Below are 18131 nucleotides of genomic sequence, written 5' to 3'. Positions count from 1 at the left end.
AGCTTAGAACGGGCCACTCTTTCCAACGTGGGATTATATTCATTCCATGCACTACTTTGAATCCCAACAGAAGTATAACCATTGGTTTTCTTTTTCTTTTTCCCTGAATCCACAGGCATCAAATCCCCTTTCTCATGCTGCTGCTGCTCCTCTAACGGCAACATCTCTGTGAATGCTGTTGTGTCCATTAAGTTAAGCAAGTTAATGAATGATGGATTTCAGCCCCTAACTCTCAACAAATCACGAGTTTTGACTCGTAACAAAAAGATCGTCCACCGTCAAGCTCAAACTTACAAGTAGAAAGCCTTACGTTTCAATAACAAATGCCAATTAGCCATGCTCTGTTCTACTCTACCTTTAAGTCGACGATGCAGAAAGGAGCAAAATGCGTTAATCCAATGCCCTCACTTTACTCATCCGACAAATAGTACAGAACTAATTAATCCAATAAACTTGGGGAGAAAACTCTGCATATGGTGAAATCGATGTTTTACCTCTTCAATTTCAACGCGGAAACATCTACAGAAGCAGATTGTACATGTGGAGTCTTTTTTTTCTCTTCTTTACGAGCAAGAATGAGCTACCATCTAGTCAGGACTCAGGAGGGTACTAACAAATACACGGTTCGGCTATGTTATGGCTAAATAAATCAAACCATCTTGGCCGATTCCTGAGATTTTCCCGTTTGTTATGCATGTGGATTAACGGATTTCCTGATAACAAGGATACCCAGTTATCATATTACCCATCATCCCCTTCATTGTCACCCCCCAACTCCGGGGATCTACAGCATCAGGCGGTTGATTGCATACCACAAATAACAGACTCCGATGTGCTAGAAACAAGATATGCAACACCCATTTAGAAATAAGAAATAAATACATCAGTGATCCATCGCGTAATCCTGACCCAAAAAATTGATACATAGTGCAATCAGATCTGTAGCAACTGACTGTTTACTTTTTGATTGGGTGTTACAACTTACAATCTTGTCTTTAGCAGATCCGGATTCTGCATATCTGCATTTGAGCAAGAGGCAGTTTATCTACCAAAAAAGAGCAAGAGGAATGTGGGAAGTACACTGTCCACCTGGAAATGATGAAAATGAAGCATGGAACAGTGTCTTGCTTTCGTATTTGTGTGTGCATGTATGCACTCAATGCGAGCACGCATCTTAGCTGGCTTTATCCAATAACTAAAAGACCAGACCACCAAGTTTGAAGACAACATCTTTTATTGAGACATGAATGATGAATCGTAATCGAAGGTACCATTTGTCATTCCAAACATAAATTTACATAATGTTCCGCAATCCTGGAAATGATCAGAACAGCGGCAAAAAAGAACAAAACAATCTAAAGACAAGAACCTGATGGAGCCATGAAAATAGCAAATATCAAGGCTCTTCAGCAACATCTTATCTTACCTTTTTTTTTTATTTTTTCTTTCTTCTCTTTCTTTCTTTCTTTCTTGTTTTTTTTTTTTTTCTCTTCTCTTTACAGTATAGAATAAGCTCGGATCACCTCAACGATTGGTGCCCTGCACAGTGGACATTTTCCTCCACCTCGAACCAACTCGTTTGCACATTTTGAACAAGTGCACATATGTCCACATCTGTAAATAACAGAGGATAAAGAAACATGGACAGATTATTGGTAACTGCACATAGACTTGGTGTTTACTGTTAAATTGGACAAGGCACGAAAAATTTTATTATGTAGACCACCAACCTGTACAGTAACGAATCAATATCACAATCACAACACACACAGCATGCCCCTTTGCTTACATGACCCCATTTCGATCCATCCTCCGATGATTCCACACCTATCCCTGACACAAAACAGCAACTTCACTAGAAAGCAACGAGTGATATGTCATTGTAATTAGTTAATTACTAATTATATGGTCTTCTTGCATAGAGCGTTTTTAGCATAAACATGTCTCTGTGTGTCAAAAGCTGTACAGACCTTGCCCACCAGCTGACCGGTTCAATGCTGCAGAGACTTCCTGCCTAACTGAACGCTGCAACTCAAGTTGCATATCCATGCAGGCTTCCAACATCCTCTGCATGTGGCTCATCCCATGCTGAAGCCTAGCCATGTCAGCCCTCAAATCATTGATGATCTCCCACTCCTGCTCCAAATAAAGCACCCACACTCAATTGAAACAAATACGAGGAATTCTTGTGCAATGAGTGAAGAAATGTTCATGAAACAATGAGTCTTTTTAGATAACAAGATTATATAATAAAAGAGAATTGATTCTACCCTTCCCTTGTATGTCAAGAGAGAAAACAAATAAACAAAAATAAAAATAAACTATTAAAAAAATAGCATGTACACTTTGAATAAAAGAGGTTACTGGTGTCATCTAAAAATAAGAGGCTACTGGAGAACAGATTTCAAGGGATAAAACTTCTGTCCCAGAGTAAACTCAAGGTCAAGGGTGCATAAACCGACTCCACCAGAGCCGGGAGCAAGCCAACCCATTAGTAAAAGGCTCTTCACAATCAACCACGAGGATTAAGTAGCCAAATGTCACATCAATCAATTGATCTATCATCCATGAAAGCATGATAATTTGAATGGTCAAAAATAGAAATTAATTTTAATTACCATCTAACAGAATACAATTTCACTAAATATTTACAAAACCCTAAATCAGTGGGTTCTGATGTTGTGGTCCATGAGGTCACCATTGGAGATATTGCTGTAGATTTAGAGACTTTGAAATAGAAGGATAACAGTCACAACTCTGACAGGCTTGCAAGTTGCAACATTGACTTTGCAAACAGAAGAGTGCAAGTTCAAGCTATGAAATCTCAGTGGTCTACACCTATAATACTTTTCACCTTGAAAAAATGACGTGTGACTCCATAAAGTGCGACATGTAAGGAAAACCAAAAATATCAAACTTGTCAAGTTTAATAAAATCATTGAACATATAATGCTATTGCCAAAGGGTTCTAGTTGAAGTGTTACAGAGAAAAAATGGCGCACAATTTCTGAACGATGCATGCTGTGCCTAGGCCAATTAGCATGATGCAGATCCTGGTGCCAAATAGGTCGTGGTGGGGGGACTGGTGGAGGAGGCAGCACAAGTGGAGGTCTCACAACAGTATCAGGCTGATCACCATTCTGATCATCTCTTTGTTCCTGATCTTGCTGGGGTGAAGTAGGTGTGACCAAAGTCCGATGTAGATCCCAATCAATGGGAGAACGACCTTGTCTTTCTACATATGACTGTATCAATTGGTCCAGGCTCTCACGGAATCCACTCCGAAGAAGATTAGAAACACTTCGCCTACAGAGTAGCCAAAGTTCAATTAAGCAAAACAATAAGAAATCGATGGATAACCATTGCAAATAATTCAAAAGGTCAAGTTGTAAAAATAAAACAATTTCAGAGGATAAGATCAGACACCTGCTGAGGAGTTCCCTCAATTCCATACTATACACATTATCATCATCAGGTGGGTAGAACCTACTGACCCGCCTAACAGGAACAGCTCTTCGAGTTCTTGGAGGATCAGAAGGCCCATCTGTCCAATTCTCAACACCCTCCCTAGAAACATCTTCATGCCACTCCTGTGTTTCTTGCAGGTGACTAGTTTCTCCACCATCATTTCCTGAAGTTTCCTGGGGCCAATTCCTAGCTGTATTCTCTTGCCAGTTTCCATCCATTTCTTCCCTATTACCACCTTGCCATTCACTAAGCTCAGCTTCATTAGGCTGTTGCAATTCTCTTCTACCATCTTCAACAATTTGTTCTTGCCAATCACCACCTTCAATACTGGATCTTTGCATATTTGTGCTTTCAATAGTTGCATTGCTTGTAAATTCTACCGTACGCTCTGACAAAAGATGAATTTCATTTTCCTGCCTTCTAGATTGAAATTGTTCATGGTTCTCAGTTGTTACTTCAGGTACAGTGCTAGACTGAATTTCTTCATCTCTAGACCCATTTATGTTGTTGTCAGATGAAGTATTCGAATGGCCGCTTACTTGACCACGAACAATATTTTCTGGTCTAGAGTGAAATCCCTCCCTGATTTACATAAAAGGTGTCAAATTAACAAATTATGATTACATTTCTAATCCAGATGAAAAGAGAAGGTGATGCAGAAGTAAAGAAGCCAAACTGAAACATTCTATTTTTTTCATGTAATATTTTTTTCTGCCAACAGGCCATTTTGGTCATTTTGCATGTTGTCTGTGAAGTCCAGCCTTAGAGTTCAGTTTGTCTAATCATAAGTAAATTGTGTTTTTTAAAGTTTCATAGTCATTGTTTAAGTAGTTTAGGAATTATTTTCCTATGATATTGGTAATCAAGGCTGTCAACAACCATAAATTCATCAAATGGTGATCATTAAACTTTCCCAAGGGACTATAACTGATCCAGATAAGTTTTCCGTATTTATCATCAAACCCAAAGTTTTCCAATTCCAACAGCTTTTGTACATTTGTGCCAAACCATTTCCAAGTGCTCTCATATTTGGGTGCCCTCCATGGATTTTCATAACCATTCCACCAAATCTCTCAAAGTTCCACCTAAAACCCTAGATTCCATAATTTTCAGGTTTTCTCCACAAAGCAAAGTGTTCATCATCATACTCCAAGCCCTACCAAATGTGGTCACTACTTATGTTTATCCAGGATAAAACCTACATACAGAATTTCATTAATAAAATCTAACACTAAACCCATTTTCCCCAAACAAAAATTTTTCACAGTTTTGGGACAAATCTACAATTGTTACAGTTAAGTCTCAAGACCCTTCCTAACCTGATCAACTCTACCTTAGTGTTAAGATCATTCCTCAACCCTGTTCTACCCAATCAACACCTACCTTCCAATGCTCACCCTCAGGTTCATCCTACATCAATTGGTATAAGAGAAGGTGATCCTACACCAAAAAGTAAGAAACAGACTTACATATTGGGTTGCACAAATATAATTTAGCAACATATTAATATACAACATGAAATTAAGCACAAATAGTTGAAAAAAAATAACTACGGTAATGATTAAAAACCTTCTACAAAAGATTCCAATTAAAGGCAGATCACCAAACAAGTGAATCCATGCAATAGATAACAACTAGAATCAGTGTTGCATTGACCCTCCTAAATGGGTGACACACTCCACAGATTCTTGAGAACACTTTTACATAACATTTCCCTTTTACCTCCTATCTTATTTCACGTAAATGAACAGCTAATGTACAAGATAAATGTCGTTTTTTGTATCTTTTGTTACTTGGTAACAAATAGGGGTGGACACGAACAGAGCTTTTCATGAGCTATTTGAGCTCAACTCGTGAAAAACTCGATTCGACTCGGTTTAAACTGAGCTTTGAGCTGAGCTTGAGCCCAATATGGCTCATTTGCTAATCAAGCCAAGCTCAAGCCTAATGAAGCTCCCGCTCGTGAGGCTCACAAGCCTAATCAAGCTTAAATTATATATAATATTTTTAGTTTTATATACAATAACAAATAACTTTTTATATGTATAACCACAAATAGTTTTTTACATATAGAATTTTTATTTTTTACATGTATACCTTTTTATTTTTATTGAAGCTTGGCTCACTATCAACAAAAGCAACATTTTTAACCCTTTTTTGCAGGTATATAATACAAAAGGTATGGATTATCTTAATAGGCTTTTCAAATAAGGTGTGTAGGCATGTAGGCTTTTTATAACAATTATTAAAGTTCTAAAAGGCACGTAGGCTTTAGGAAGATGGTTACAGACTTTCAGTCAAGCAACAAGAACAAATCGAGCTATTACATTATTAGACATTCACATCTCAAAAAGTTCTTCGTAATTGCTGATGTCAAGACAAGACTTAACCTTTTCTTCCTTGAAAAACGGATTCAAGAAAATGTCATGGCATGGCCCTTGAGGGTTAAACCAATGTCGACCCAGAGGCTGAACCACTTTTGCCTTGGGCGGATGGGTCAATGGTCAACTGTGAAATTGCTGCAATAAAAAAAATCAAAAAAAATGTGAAAACCTTCTAAGCCAGTGAACAGGCCAAACAAGTCAATGGTTCAATCCTTTGGGTCAACAGGACAAGTTAATGGTTTTTTGTAAAGTGGCAGGAATTAGATCAGTCAGAACCAGAATCATTACTGGGTCATTGATCCAATTCCCACCAGCCCGGTCAATGACGAATTGAAAACATTGGGTTAAACAACTCAAACCCATCCTCGTGCTTTGGACACTTAGGGGAGTATACCCCATCTGTTGAAGTTTGCCTTATGTCAGCAAAAAGCAGCTCAAAGATTAATCAAAAACTAGGCTACCAGAGAAGTATGACTAGGAAACAAACAAAATAGAAAAGAGAAACTGTTTTTGTTACAAATTCTTATTTTCTATATTGTTTGAGCAATGAGCAAATGTTGCACTGCTTACTTTTAACATATTTGTAATCTTTTAAACCCTTTGGATGCTTTACTTAATCACTTCCCATCAAGGGTCGTTCGAGTAAATAAAGAGCAGTTGTAGACCCAACAATATGCTTGTACTTCTTCTTGGCTTAATCTGATGAATATTATCAACTGTTAATATGAAGTAAAAATTAAAAAAAAAATGAAAATAAAAAAAAAATCTCACCAAAATGTTCAAACAGGGCTTTGTCTATTTACTGGTATTTCATTTTTAACCAATTTTGAGAATGGAGGTTCACAAGCTCAAGTCATGTGCCTGAGTGCCTCATGCATATGGAGGGCTCTCATCATCCTAAGCAAGATCTCACCATAACACAACAAAAACAATACCAAACCACCAAAACCTGCCATTCAATACAGTGATACATCAGAGATATTTTATTTCTTCACTCCTACTCCCCATCCCCCACCACACCCCTCATTTAGTCATTTCCATCTTTGCAGCAAACGCCATGGTCCACTCTCCATCATCATCCAATCTTATCAACACCCTCCTATGATCATAAATCCCCTTCTAAATACTATCATAAAAGTGGAAAAGAAACAAATTTATTTTGAATATAGGCATGTGATCAAAATCCTTAAGAATTCCACTCAAGACATTAGATTAGATACTTCTCCAACTTCAAGTGCTTTCAAGACATTACAGGATGTTCTACCATATCGTATAATCCAGGACATTATTCCATGGGCATTGGTGTGCATTCCTTCAATCAAAAGGAGCTATAATGGGGAGTAACTCGAGCCCTAAATTGACAGGACTCCAGACAGGAGCTTGCAGAAACAACTAAAATCAATTTTCATTAATAAAGGTTTTCCAAGTATCAGCTTGGACACACTAGCTCAATATTTAACCTTAAAATGTCTCTACAGTATGTGCTTAGTACCATTTCCCGAGTCTTTCTTATTGATTACCATATGTATTTTTCAAATATCACAAACAAGAAGAATAGAACTCCTAGGAATTTAATTTATAAAGATGTATGATTAAAATCAAGGGGGCATCTTTTTCTTTTAATCCATACCTATACTACATGCCAATAAAGGACAGAAGTTAAAAGAACTAGCAAAACAGTCCCAAATGAGAATTTAACCCACAGGCTCCAAAGGAAATTATTGATGAACATTTAAAAAAATGGGTAACAAATGTTCTATAAGATTTATGGAAGATTTTCAAACATAAAAGCCCTAAACCAACTTTTGGGAAGGAAAGGCTTGTGAACAAGACACCAAGTGGAATCAGTCTCTTGCCAAAGACACGAAGCAGGCAACAATCAAATTCTTCCTTCAATTTGTATCCTGATCTCAACTTAGGTTTGTCAATTGATAATTTCACAACTTTTCAATAATGATGTTTTGGAAGTTGGAACTGTTAAGAATTATAATCTCAACATTGTTTTCAACTTAAGATTTGCAAACTTCCCTTGTTTATTTAGCCTGTAATGGGTTCTTAGCAACACACAAATTGAAATTAATTTTCTATGAATAAATGTCAACAAAATTATCCGTCGCTAAATTTTATCTGCCAAAGATGTATCAGGCGTAAATTCTTATTTTCCAACTAATCAAACTGGAAGTACACTACCAAAGAGAATGCATACAAACAATATTATAGAATTGTGTCCTCTTTACATGCTCTACAAAGAAGTAGAAATTGCAGAGCTGAACCAGAAAGAAAATGTACCAGGTAGTAACAAATAAAGCACAATGCAAGAAAAATAATGTGAAGGCAATGCTGAAAAGGGTAGAGAAGACATGGAATAGAACAGGTAATGCATACCTTAAACCAGATACAGTATGCCATTGTCTTAACTGGCCTAACTCACTCGCCGCCATTGAAGGTGGCCTCTCATCCTCATAAGATCTTTCATTTCGCAAGAATCTACCTCTGAGTAATGACTGGAAAAAATACCACATCAGATTCCAAGGTCATACAATAGCATATAGCATGTAATTTAAACATCATAGTAACAAATATAATTTCTATAGATGGTCTCATCTGGAATTCTAACTTGTGAGTAGTCAATGTTGAGAACTGAGAACATAAGCATCCTATATATTTAAAAATGAATACCTACTCATGGAATTATTGAAGATAATAAAATGATTCTAAATGAATTCATTGGGCATTAAATGACTAGAAACTTTATTAGTAAATCATTTGAAGATGTAAAAATTATAAAAAAAGAAGACAGCGAAAATAGTTGATTCTAGGACAAAAGACTTCGTCTAAGTTGAAAATAAAAACATTTTAGGAACATTTGAATCAAAATAGTAGAATAGTTTTGGAAAGATTAAAATATCATAATCATCAGATAAATTCCTTGATATCTCAAGGAATGATAAAAAAAGAGGCATGGTTTAACCATCCATTTATTATGTAAATTCTAAGTACTATATAAGATGAGGTACACCTCAAAGTTACAAAAGAAGTTGTTAATTAATGCATGGGTGCACGGGTACGTGTATGCATGCATAAGCACAGTTATGCATGTATTACATTCTAGGTATCACATTTTATCTAGCTTTTATTACTCAATTATAAATATGCATTTCAAGTAAAGAGAGACACTCAAGACATTGAATTTCTATCTCTTAAGCATGTTACCAACACACCTAGCCCTAATTGGCTAGGTCCCATCCTAAAAAAGTATCGAGTTTCCAAATCAGACTATCAGAGTACCTAGAATTTAATTTCCTTGTGGAATTGCAGATAACAAGAGTAAATGCAATATTCATACATACTAGGGTAAACATAAAAGAAATGAACATTTTGATAAGCAACTGACCTGGATACGGTTGCGATGAGCAAAGTCCGAGACAGCTCGATGCTCCAACAAGCTTTGCAGTTCCCTTTGCCTTTCCCTCTCAACCCTTACCAACAAATCAATGAGAGCTTGTCTTCCACGCAACCGCAGCCTGTCCCTTCGAATGTGCACAGTTTGGCGTTCATCATGGTCAACAACCATACCATCACGAACCCTTTCAATCTGAGAACCAAGTGCAACAGCTCTTTCTTCCCTTCTACTGCTACGAGAACCTCTCTGCTGCTGACTTGTCATTTGGACCCACTCTCTCACGAGTCTTACCCTCTCCCGTTCAGTTTCACCAAGCCACTCCGCCCTAGGGCTATTGTTTCTCTGGGAAGCATTGGACGTGTGGTCACTCATGCCAATGTCCATCCATCCCCTAACAATCTGCCTCACTCTTTCCCTTTCAACTTCGCCAATATCAGGAGACTGTTCACGGCTAGAATTGTTATGATCTCCACGTTCATTATGTGACTCCATTTGACCTTGAGACCACGTCCCATACTCGTTCTCACTCTCACTTGCATCATCCAAACTGCCACGGTGTTCACTCTCCCGGGTTTCAGACATGTTTGTGGTTGAAAGATTGGTATTAGATTCAACATCCCTCTGCTGCCTCAACCTTTCCCTCACCCTTTCTCGGGCATGGTTGAGCACGTGCTCATCCTCCAGCTCCCGCCACATTTGCAGGAGAGAGGATGCCTGCGTGCTCGGCCTCTCAACAGCCCCCTGCCGTCTTGAAGTGGGAGACTGTGACTCCCTCAAAAAGGAAGAATCAAGCATGGAAACAGTATGCAAACCGGCAAGAGCCATGAGTTCAGATTCACGGTTCCGCCTCTCAATGGTAGTAATCATCTCCTGGGCCTGCCGAGCAGCCCACCTACTCAGAATACGCGAGTGGCGCCTTCGCGCCGCAGACGACTCAGCCAAATCATCCCCTTCGAGATCCGACCGTCGCCTGCGGCGCACAAGCTGATCACCCTCCTCATCATCATCCTCCTGATCTCGAGTAGAGCTACACGAAGCCAATGACATACAATCATCCAAATGACCACGCATCAACTCCTCCAAACCCCGCTGGAACTCCGCACGAGCATCATTGCTCTCCTGCTTCTGTTGCCGCGGCCCAAAATCAGTCATGTTATCCCCTCCCCGTCCCCGTCCCCGTCCCCAACCACTCAACTACCACCTAACCCCCGGTGCCTCGAAGGTGAAACCGACACATGACAACACACATCCTCCGTATCGGATCCTAAAATCAAGGATCAAACAACGAAACACTAGAACTCGTGAACAACCGCAATCCTAAACCTTGTCAATTTCGTGAAGAAACAGAAACAAATCCTATTCCAAATTTCCAATTAGGCCACACCACTCCCCTCAACAGATACAAAACCATTCACACCCCCCAAGAATTGCGAGATTACAGTTGAGAAATGAACCAGTTTGTTCAAACAACCGAATCGTCTACAATAAAACAAAAGATCAAATCGACATTCAAAAACCAGAGCAAGAATCGACAAAACTACAATTAAGAATGGAAGAATGCAAAAGAACGTACCTCTGAAGCTCTGCTCTTCCTCCACGCAACCAGAAAACCAGAAGCCCTATCTTTACAGGACAATCTACATATAATAAGCCAAGATTTTCTTCAGGTCAGAGATTATAAATACCAGAGGGAACAGAAAGAAAGACGAGTTTTCCTTATTCTTTTAAAATTATTTATTTATTTTTTTCTCCTTTTTCTTTTTTCTTTTCGAAGAGAAGCGCCGATTTCAATTTTTTAATGATATTATTTTCACGATATAGCCTTGATCAGGTGACACGCGGCAAACTTTCCACAAAATTACGAAATGGCCGCGCTTTAATTCTGTTTTCCTTTGTGGAGCGGCGTTCAGTGGGGCTGCTGCTATAAGATTAAGACTAAGTTAACTCTCTATTAATTTAAATAATCAAGGTTAGTGTCACTGTTATGATACTTACGTTATCTGTTCATACAAAATTTAAACGGTTTATAATTAATTATTTTTACGGTGCTGAGAACGGACAGGAGTTTCGCTGTACACCTTCATTTTTCACCTACCCTGATGCCCATGATCTGGGTGGTTTTGCCGTATGGCCGTAGTCAAATGCATGCGGTGGGCCCAGTAATCATGACCTTTGATCAATTACAAAGTTGGCGGGACCGTCAGATCATTACGTCACAACAGTACCATCATTGGTGTACAGTATACACTTTTGTATAGTATAAGCGTATACGGTTACGATTACCAAGCAGTATCTTGGTATTGTTATTGGTCGGCAGGAAGGAGATTTAACGGGCACCTTCGGATTAGAATCTATATTCTTGGATGTAGATGTAGTGTATGGATGTACCACCGTCTGATCTGTATGTATTAAAAATGGAGGGCCTGGATTAATGATTGATGAGTGTGCAGGGATTAGATTTGGAAGTTGGGATTTCGTTCGTACAGCGAGGAACAAATGATGGGGACTAGAAAAGTGATATGGGACCTTATCGGGCTTCTTACTTGTAGAGATATGTCAATGGGTCGGGTTAAACGGTAAACCGCGCCGGTCCGACCTTATTGGAAAATGGTTGGGTCATCTATAATCGGGTTTGGGTTGAGGTATTACGCACTGCCCTTATCCATTTGCATTTTGAGATATTCACATTTTATAGGCTTTGTTTGAATATAGGTGCACTACATATGGGACCGGTTAAGTCCGGGTTGGTGTGGCTTTAGGTTGGGTTCGGAATGAACCAACAACCCCGTGAAGGTGAAGGCGAAGAAGCAAAAGGGACGGAACTTGGAAGTAGAGAATAGTAGGATGTTCATGATTAGACCTATTTATGGGCTAAGCCGAACTTTTACTCTTTATTAATAGGATTTTTCAAGTCCGAGCACGAGCCCAAAGCCCGGCTGTGTATACAACTTTGTTGCTCGGTACAATGGAAAAACAATCATCCATTGTTCATCTACAATTGAATTAAAGCATCAATCAAGAGAGAAATACAAATTTTATTGATTCATGTAGTTGTTTGTACATAGAAATAGAATTCGTGGCTTCCCTACAATTGTAAGGTAAAACTTGTTTTTCTTTTTCGTCGTCATCTACTATAGCATTAAAAATAACTAGAGTTAGAATGAGAAGTGAGAAAGAGGACTCATTGCCGGTCACTGGTCGCGCGATGCCTAAGTTTGCCTTTGAGAGTGCCTAAGTTCACCGGTTAGAGTTGAGAGTGAGAAAGAATGAAAACCGAAAAGGGTTTGGTTTAGGAATTTAGGGTTTAAAAGCTGGGTCGGGCCAAGCTTGGGTTAGACTTTTTTGACAAATCCTAAGCTCGGCCCAAAAAATCGAGCCGAGCTTTTAGACCCAAGGTCAAGCCCACGGGCTAAAAATCTTGTTCATGGGTCGGGCCGAGCTTGGGCTAGGCTTTTTTGACAAATCCCGAACTCGGCCCAAAAAAATCGAGCCAAGCTTTTAGGCCCACGGGCTAAAAATCTTGTTCAAGCCTGTCTGGGGGCCAGGCCGGGCGGGGCTGAACCGACCTGTCAGGCTACCCGATGGACTAAGCTTGGGTTTAGTTTTTGCTAAATTTTGAATAAGCCCAACTCGAAGCAGTGTAAAATATTCACACCAAATTACAATAAACAACACCTTGTGGGTTTAAGGTAGTGAAACCCGAACTCTAATCGGATTGAACAATCAAAACCTAAACTCGATTCTATAAGCCGAGTTTACCATCGTATCCGGCCCCTTGACATCCCTTGGAGAGCAGAGAGATTGAGTGAGGGGAAGGAGCGGTTAAAGAGTTAGTTGAATGTTGTTGGTCGATTCGCTACGACAAAGAGCAAAGCGCAAGCGGTTGTCTTACTCCTACTCCAGCCATTGAAGTGGGGTGGGTTGGGTTGGCTTTTCCAATCCTGATGTTGATATAGAAATTGCCAACTGACAACTGACCGGTCTAAAATAAAAATAGATTTGTAATCTTATCAACAAAAGCAAAATGTATTACAAGTTAAATTGAATCAACACCGTCCGATTATTGACCATGTAAACAACTGAACTAGTTAAATTAAATTGGCGGTTTAACTATTGAGAGGGCCTTGTCAAACAGGCGCAATGGGCCAGGTTTATCGTCAATTTAGAGGGTGTTTGGTTCCATTTATGTTTATTCAGTAAATGTTTATTGACGGTGTCATATCTGTGCCACTTCAGCATTTTCCCTCTCTTACTCTTTTGTATGTATCCAAAATGAAAAAAAATTAATTTTGATTTTTGCGCATGCCAACTGTTTGTGAAAATTATTTTTTAAAGTTTTCACAAATGGCTAGGTGTTTTTTCACTTTTATGCTGATATGGAGCGTGGTAGTGACTAATTGTGATAAACGATTATAATTATTATATTTTTCCATTTTATCAACAAATAAAATACAAAGAACCAAAAACATACTTTAAGTTCAATCATAAAATTTAAGTTTAAGGCCCAAACCTAAGGTCACAGGTCTGATTTTTTTTTTTCAATCACAAATCCTAATTCAATCTGAAGAACAAAAAACCAAACTCAATACTTGTAAAATTTCGGGTTAAATCGGTCAGGACTCGGATTGAACCCGCCCAAATTTCACCCCTAACTATAGACCACAGACAGTAAAATTTTCGCTGCCTCCATATGTCCTGGGCCTCTGGGCATATAAATGATCGACTTGTCTCTTAAATGGACGATTAAGATGATCTAGATTTATCATAAGGATCTTGGTTAGGTGCTTGGGCTTGGGTGGGGCTCAACAACCAGTTGTGTGAATTTGTCTGCATTTGCGTATTGACAAATAAAAATGACAACCCTGATGAAAGGTCACACACCACATAACTATGATTTGACTACACTCGATCAGACTAATCGAAATAATAAGTCTAATCTAAGTACGATTATGATGGTGGTTGATCACTCATCCACTCTATGTGGGGCCTAAAGGTAATCCAACCATACATCTTACTGCGGCACAGCAATTTTTATACTATAAAACCCCTTTTTTATTTTTGAGTCAGATATTGTCGGAGGAAAACATTCCAATTTCAACAAATATAAAAAAAAGGAAAATAAAATTACAAATGGCACAGAAGACAAAGTAGATCATAGATCGAGAGTCTAAATCCAAATGTGATGAATCAGTATCTCTTATCCACACAATCTCTCCTTACGTTTATTGCAGTCACATATGAACAACATCTCATCCACGAGATAATATTATATAATATTCTTAATTTATGAAGAATAGTATATTATAAATAAACGTGGACAGAATTCTTATGGACAGGAGATCTGAACTCAAATGTGACGTCTTCTGCACACAACTACGACCTGTTTAAGATGAGCGGGTTTAAAAAAGACCACGTGACTGTATTTCAAAAATCCAGGTGTCATGGTGGCATCTCATCAACCTGTGATGGTTGTATACCTCCGCGAAACAGGATATCATCCGGTCCGATTCGGTACTGGTTGACCGACCTGCAGCAGACCAGGGCAACGGGATTCTTTCCAAGCAGTAACCCTGCACATGGTTTGAATGCACGCCTGCACGGGAATCCAACCATGCATACATCAGAGCATCTTTCCATGAGTCTATGTACGGAGATATTCTTAATATATGACCGGATGTTAGTGCGCAAAGTTTTTGATTTCAAGAGATTTTGGTTCCCGAGCAAATAGAGGCACGGCCCGTGCAAAGTACGGGTCGTTACGGGCCATGCCGCCTTTCTCCGTAAAAAAAATTGGGGGTTGGCCTAGCCTATACGGACCCGTGCCGTGTCGTAGGTCGGGTTGGCCCGTGGGCTGAGCCTTGGGCTTGGTCGGGTTATACATCGGGCCAAAGTTATTTATTTAAAAAAATTAACAAAAAACTTAAAATTTTAATTTTATATAAATTTTATGTATACAATTGTTTCTATATACAATAATTAAATAAATTAGTATAATAAAAATAAAAAAAATATTTATTTTATTAATATATTATATATTGTATATTGTTATATAATTATAATTTATATAATATTATATAATATATATAAAATATATATATGGGCCGTGTTGGACTGCACCATGGGCTGTGCTAGTTGTGTCGTGCCATACCGTACCAGCCCATAGACTTAAAACCCCAGGCCTAACATGGCCTACATGATCATGTCGGGCCTGGCACGGCCCATAAACCGTCATACAGAGCCGTGCAAGACCGCGGGCCAAGTTCCAAATTTATGACCGGATATTAGTGCGCAAAGTTTTTGATTTCAAGAGATTTTGGTTCCTGAGGAAAGGCCATTTTCGATTTGAATCCAAAATGATCCGAGCAAATAAAATGGATTCCGAACCCGATCCGGGCCATCCTCTATTTGTAAGTAAAGGTTATGCCTACGGCTGTGTTTTGCATTGTGGTGTTGTTTAAAAGTTGTGTTTGTAATTTAGAATTTTTTATATCAAATATATAAGTATTGGAAGTTGGGAAAATAATACATGGTTTTTGAACCGTTGTTAATTAATTCAGATGGATGGACCTGTTTGAATTGTTTCACCCCCTGAATTGTTTCCGTTGATTTAGTCAATGACCCACTTATTCAGGTAAGCGAACCATCGACCTCTGTTTCAATCAAATAATAATTTTTGACATTTTTGTTTTAATTATTATTTTTTTTTTATTTTTACTTTTAATTTTAATGAATCAATCATTCAGATCAAATGGTTGAACCACTGACCAAAAACCAAATTTGTGTCAGTTTTTAAAACATTGAAAGTACGTATTGAGATGTTAAAACATTTATTCAGATCAAATGGTTGAACCACCTACCTTTCCCGTGTTTTTTCTACTCTTTCCTTGAAACCAAACACAGTCTTGGCCTCTTGGGGATTAGGTTTGGTATTATTGGGTGGGCGGGATGCTGAGATATTAATTAGTTGACATGAAATTAGCATCCTATGTTATAGATAATGTCTAAGTTGAAAAGGGAGTGTTGGAAGGGACCATGCCAAAACGTTGTTTTCATGGTGATGTCCATTTCTTGCAAAAGGAACAACTCTTCTCTCTCTCTCTCTATTAGAAAATGACATGCACATAGATAAGTTTGGTTGCCATTGTCTTGCAAGGAGGCCCTGTTCATTTGACAGTAAATTGAGAGGGAGGGGGTTTGGTCAATGACTCAATGTAGAAGCTGACCATCTTTTCTTTGCCTTGCCTTATTTTACAAGGAAATATAGGGCCCACAAAAAATAAACTTTTCCTATTGTAAAACTAAAATCCCCTTCGTAGCATGTAAAAGTTTAGGACTCTTTTGGAAAATTGTCTCACTTCCCATTTAATATTTCTCAACAAAATAACTTTACTTGGGAAAGTGTTATCTGAATAAACAACTTAGTAGAATGGCATTTCCCCATTTGCGAGAATGGCCATTTTCTTCTCCCCTCCTTTAGGAATCAAATCCCATCCTAATTGATTCTAATTGCAATTCTGAGTTCTGTCTGAACTCAATAGATTATAGGAATAGGCTATTCCCATTCCAATTTCAAAGGATTTCGATTCCAATTTCAATTATAACTGCAAACTAAATGAACCCTTATTCTCCAAAAACAATTCATTGCCAAACTATGTCACTCTATCATCTGCAACCACAGACGTAAATTGTTCATATGGTCAAATCATCTAGATCCAAGTGGACCGTTTTAAGCCGGTCCCATTTGTAGCCAATTTGGACGTTTTTCTTTCCAGTTCTTCAGTCTCCTGCAATCAATCGAAAAACCCATTTTATTGAGGGGTCAGAAGCTGTCCTAATACCAAGGTCTGGGGACACACCGACACTGGACCTAGAAGATCAGGGGCCAGGGTCCAATGGGTTCTTTCTAAGAGAAGGCCTACACCTACGACAAAATGACAATAAGCTATGAAAGCAAAATAAACTACTGTAGCTGTTGACTGGTTGATAAGTGTCGAGCTTTCAAATGGGGAAATCATGTGATGAATTGTGGCGTTCTATGGGAATTTGGGCACAGGCTACCCCAGGCTTGTGAGGCTCCTCCTATTAACTGAAAATAATACCACTAGCTATTGGCTAAGTGGTTTGATAAGATATAAAGTGATTGAATTGATAGATTTGTTGTTTTGTCTTTTAGGGGATGTTTGTTAATAAATATGAATCTATCTATATCTATATGATGTATAAAGTGGATACTTGCCTTGGTTTATGTGTATGTTATAAAAGTTAATTTTAATTATAAAATATTAATATATATTACTCGCATACATACATATCACGTGTTTTTACCCTAGCTTTAAATAAAGAAAAATCGTCAAACCTTCTTAGAGGTTATAAATATCAAAACCTCCCCTAAGTAAAATGATTTTGCTGCTAACTTTAATAGAATGGGAGAAATATCAAGAATGCTCTTATAGGGTTTTGGAAGTGTGAATCTAATACCAAAAGTGCCTACTTGTGGGTAAGTCATCTGAATTAATGGCTTTATGGCACATCAAAACCTCTACAAAAACCACCCATATTGAAGCTCATCCACTAAATATGTGACCTGTAAATATTGGGCCCAATCAAAGGTTGGCATGTAATCCAAAGTTTGATTTCTATTTTTACAAGATTTCGTTAATGGACATAGGATTATTATTTGATAGGAGGAGGGTGTATGTAAAGTTTCTACTTCTAGGAGATCCTGTCAACATCTAATGTCATTAAGGTAACCCATGTTTTAACATTTATGAGAAACTTCAGGAGAGAATTTCTCCTTTATAAATATTTGATAGGAGGTCCTTAGGCACTTGCCTAGGTGGTGGTTGTATTAATTTTTATAGAACTATAAAATTACC

At 38.3% G+C, this 18131-nt stretch overlaps 1 protein-coding gene across 3 annotated transcripts; it reads right to left on the bottom strand.

Moving 5' to 3' along the window:
- Positions 1-1248: 1248 nt before the first annotated feature.
- Positions 1249-10989, bottom strand: LOC104604591 (uncharacterized). Of its 3 annotated transcripts, none has more exons than XM_010269013.3 (8): positions 10829-10989; positions 9247-10734; positions 8238-8356; positions 3427-4050; positions 2985-3306; positions 1971-2136; positions 1731-1833; positions 1249-1614 (listed from the first exon to the last, which is right to left on the bottom strand). In XM_010269013.3, exons 2-8 carry the CDS (start codon positions 10405-10407, stop codon positions 1497-1499), a joined length of 2613 nt encoding a protein of 870 aa, XP_010267315.1. In that variant the 5' UTR covers positions 10408-10734; positions 10829-10989; the 3' UTR covers positions 1249-1496. The 3 variants fall into 3 exon arrangements, with proteins under 3 accessions (XP_010267315.1, XP_088746277.1, XP_010267316.1); XM_088890151.1 differs by having other exon boundaries at positions 1731-1827; XM_010269014.3 differs by having other exon boundaries at positions 3003-3306.
- Between the last annotated feature and the right edge of the window lie 7142 nt (positions 10990-18131).

Source organism: Nelumbo nucifera, chromosome 6, assembly GCF_055504915.1.
Source record: "Nelumbo nucifera cultivar China Antique chromosome 6, China Antique-T2T, whole genome shotgun sequence".
NCBI lineage: Eukaryota > Viridiplantae > Streptophyta > Magnoliopsida > Proteales > Nelumbonaceae > Nelumbo > Nelumbo nucifera.
Note: the sequence above shows the minus strand (reverse complement) of the source record. Positions and strands in the feature narration are given on the sequence as shown.

What these genes read in the sequence shown, in the direction of transcription:
- LOC104604591 (XM_010269013.3), bottom strand. Translation starts at nt 10,407, where the DNA reads ATGACTGATTTTGGGCCGCGGCAACAGAAGCAGGAGAGCAATGATGCT. An exon ending in TTGAGGGAACTCCTCAGCAG is followed by an intron (nt 3,307 to 3,426) that starts GTGTCTGATCTT and finishes GCTACTCTGTAG; the next exon opens with GCGAAGTGTTTCTAATCTTC. An exon ending in ATTGATTCGTTACTGTACAG is followed by an intron (nt 1,615 to 1,730) that starts GTTGGTGGTCTA and finishes TGTTATTTACAG; the next exon opens with ATGTGGACATATGTGCACTT.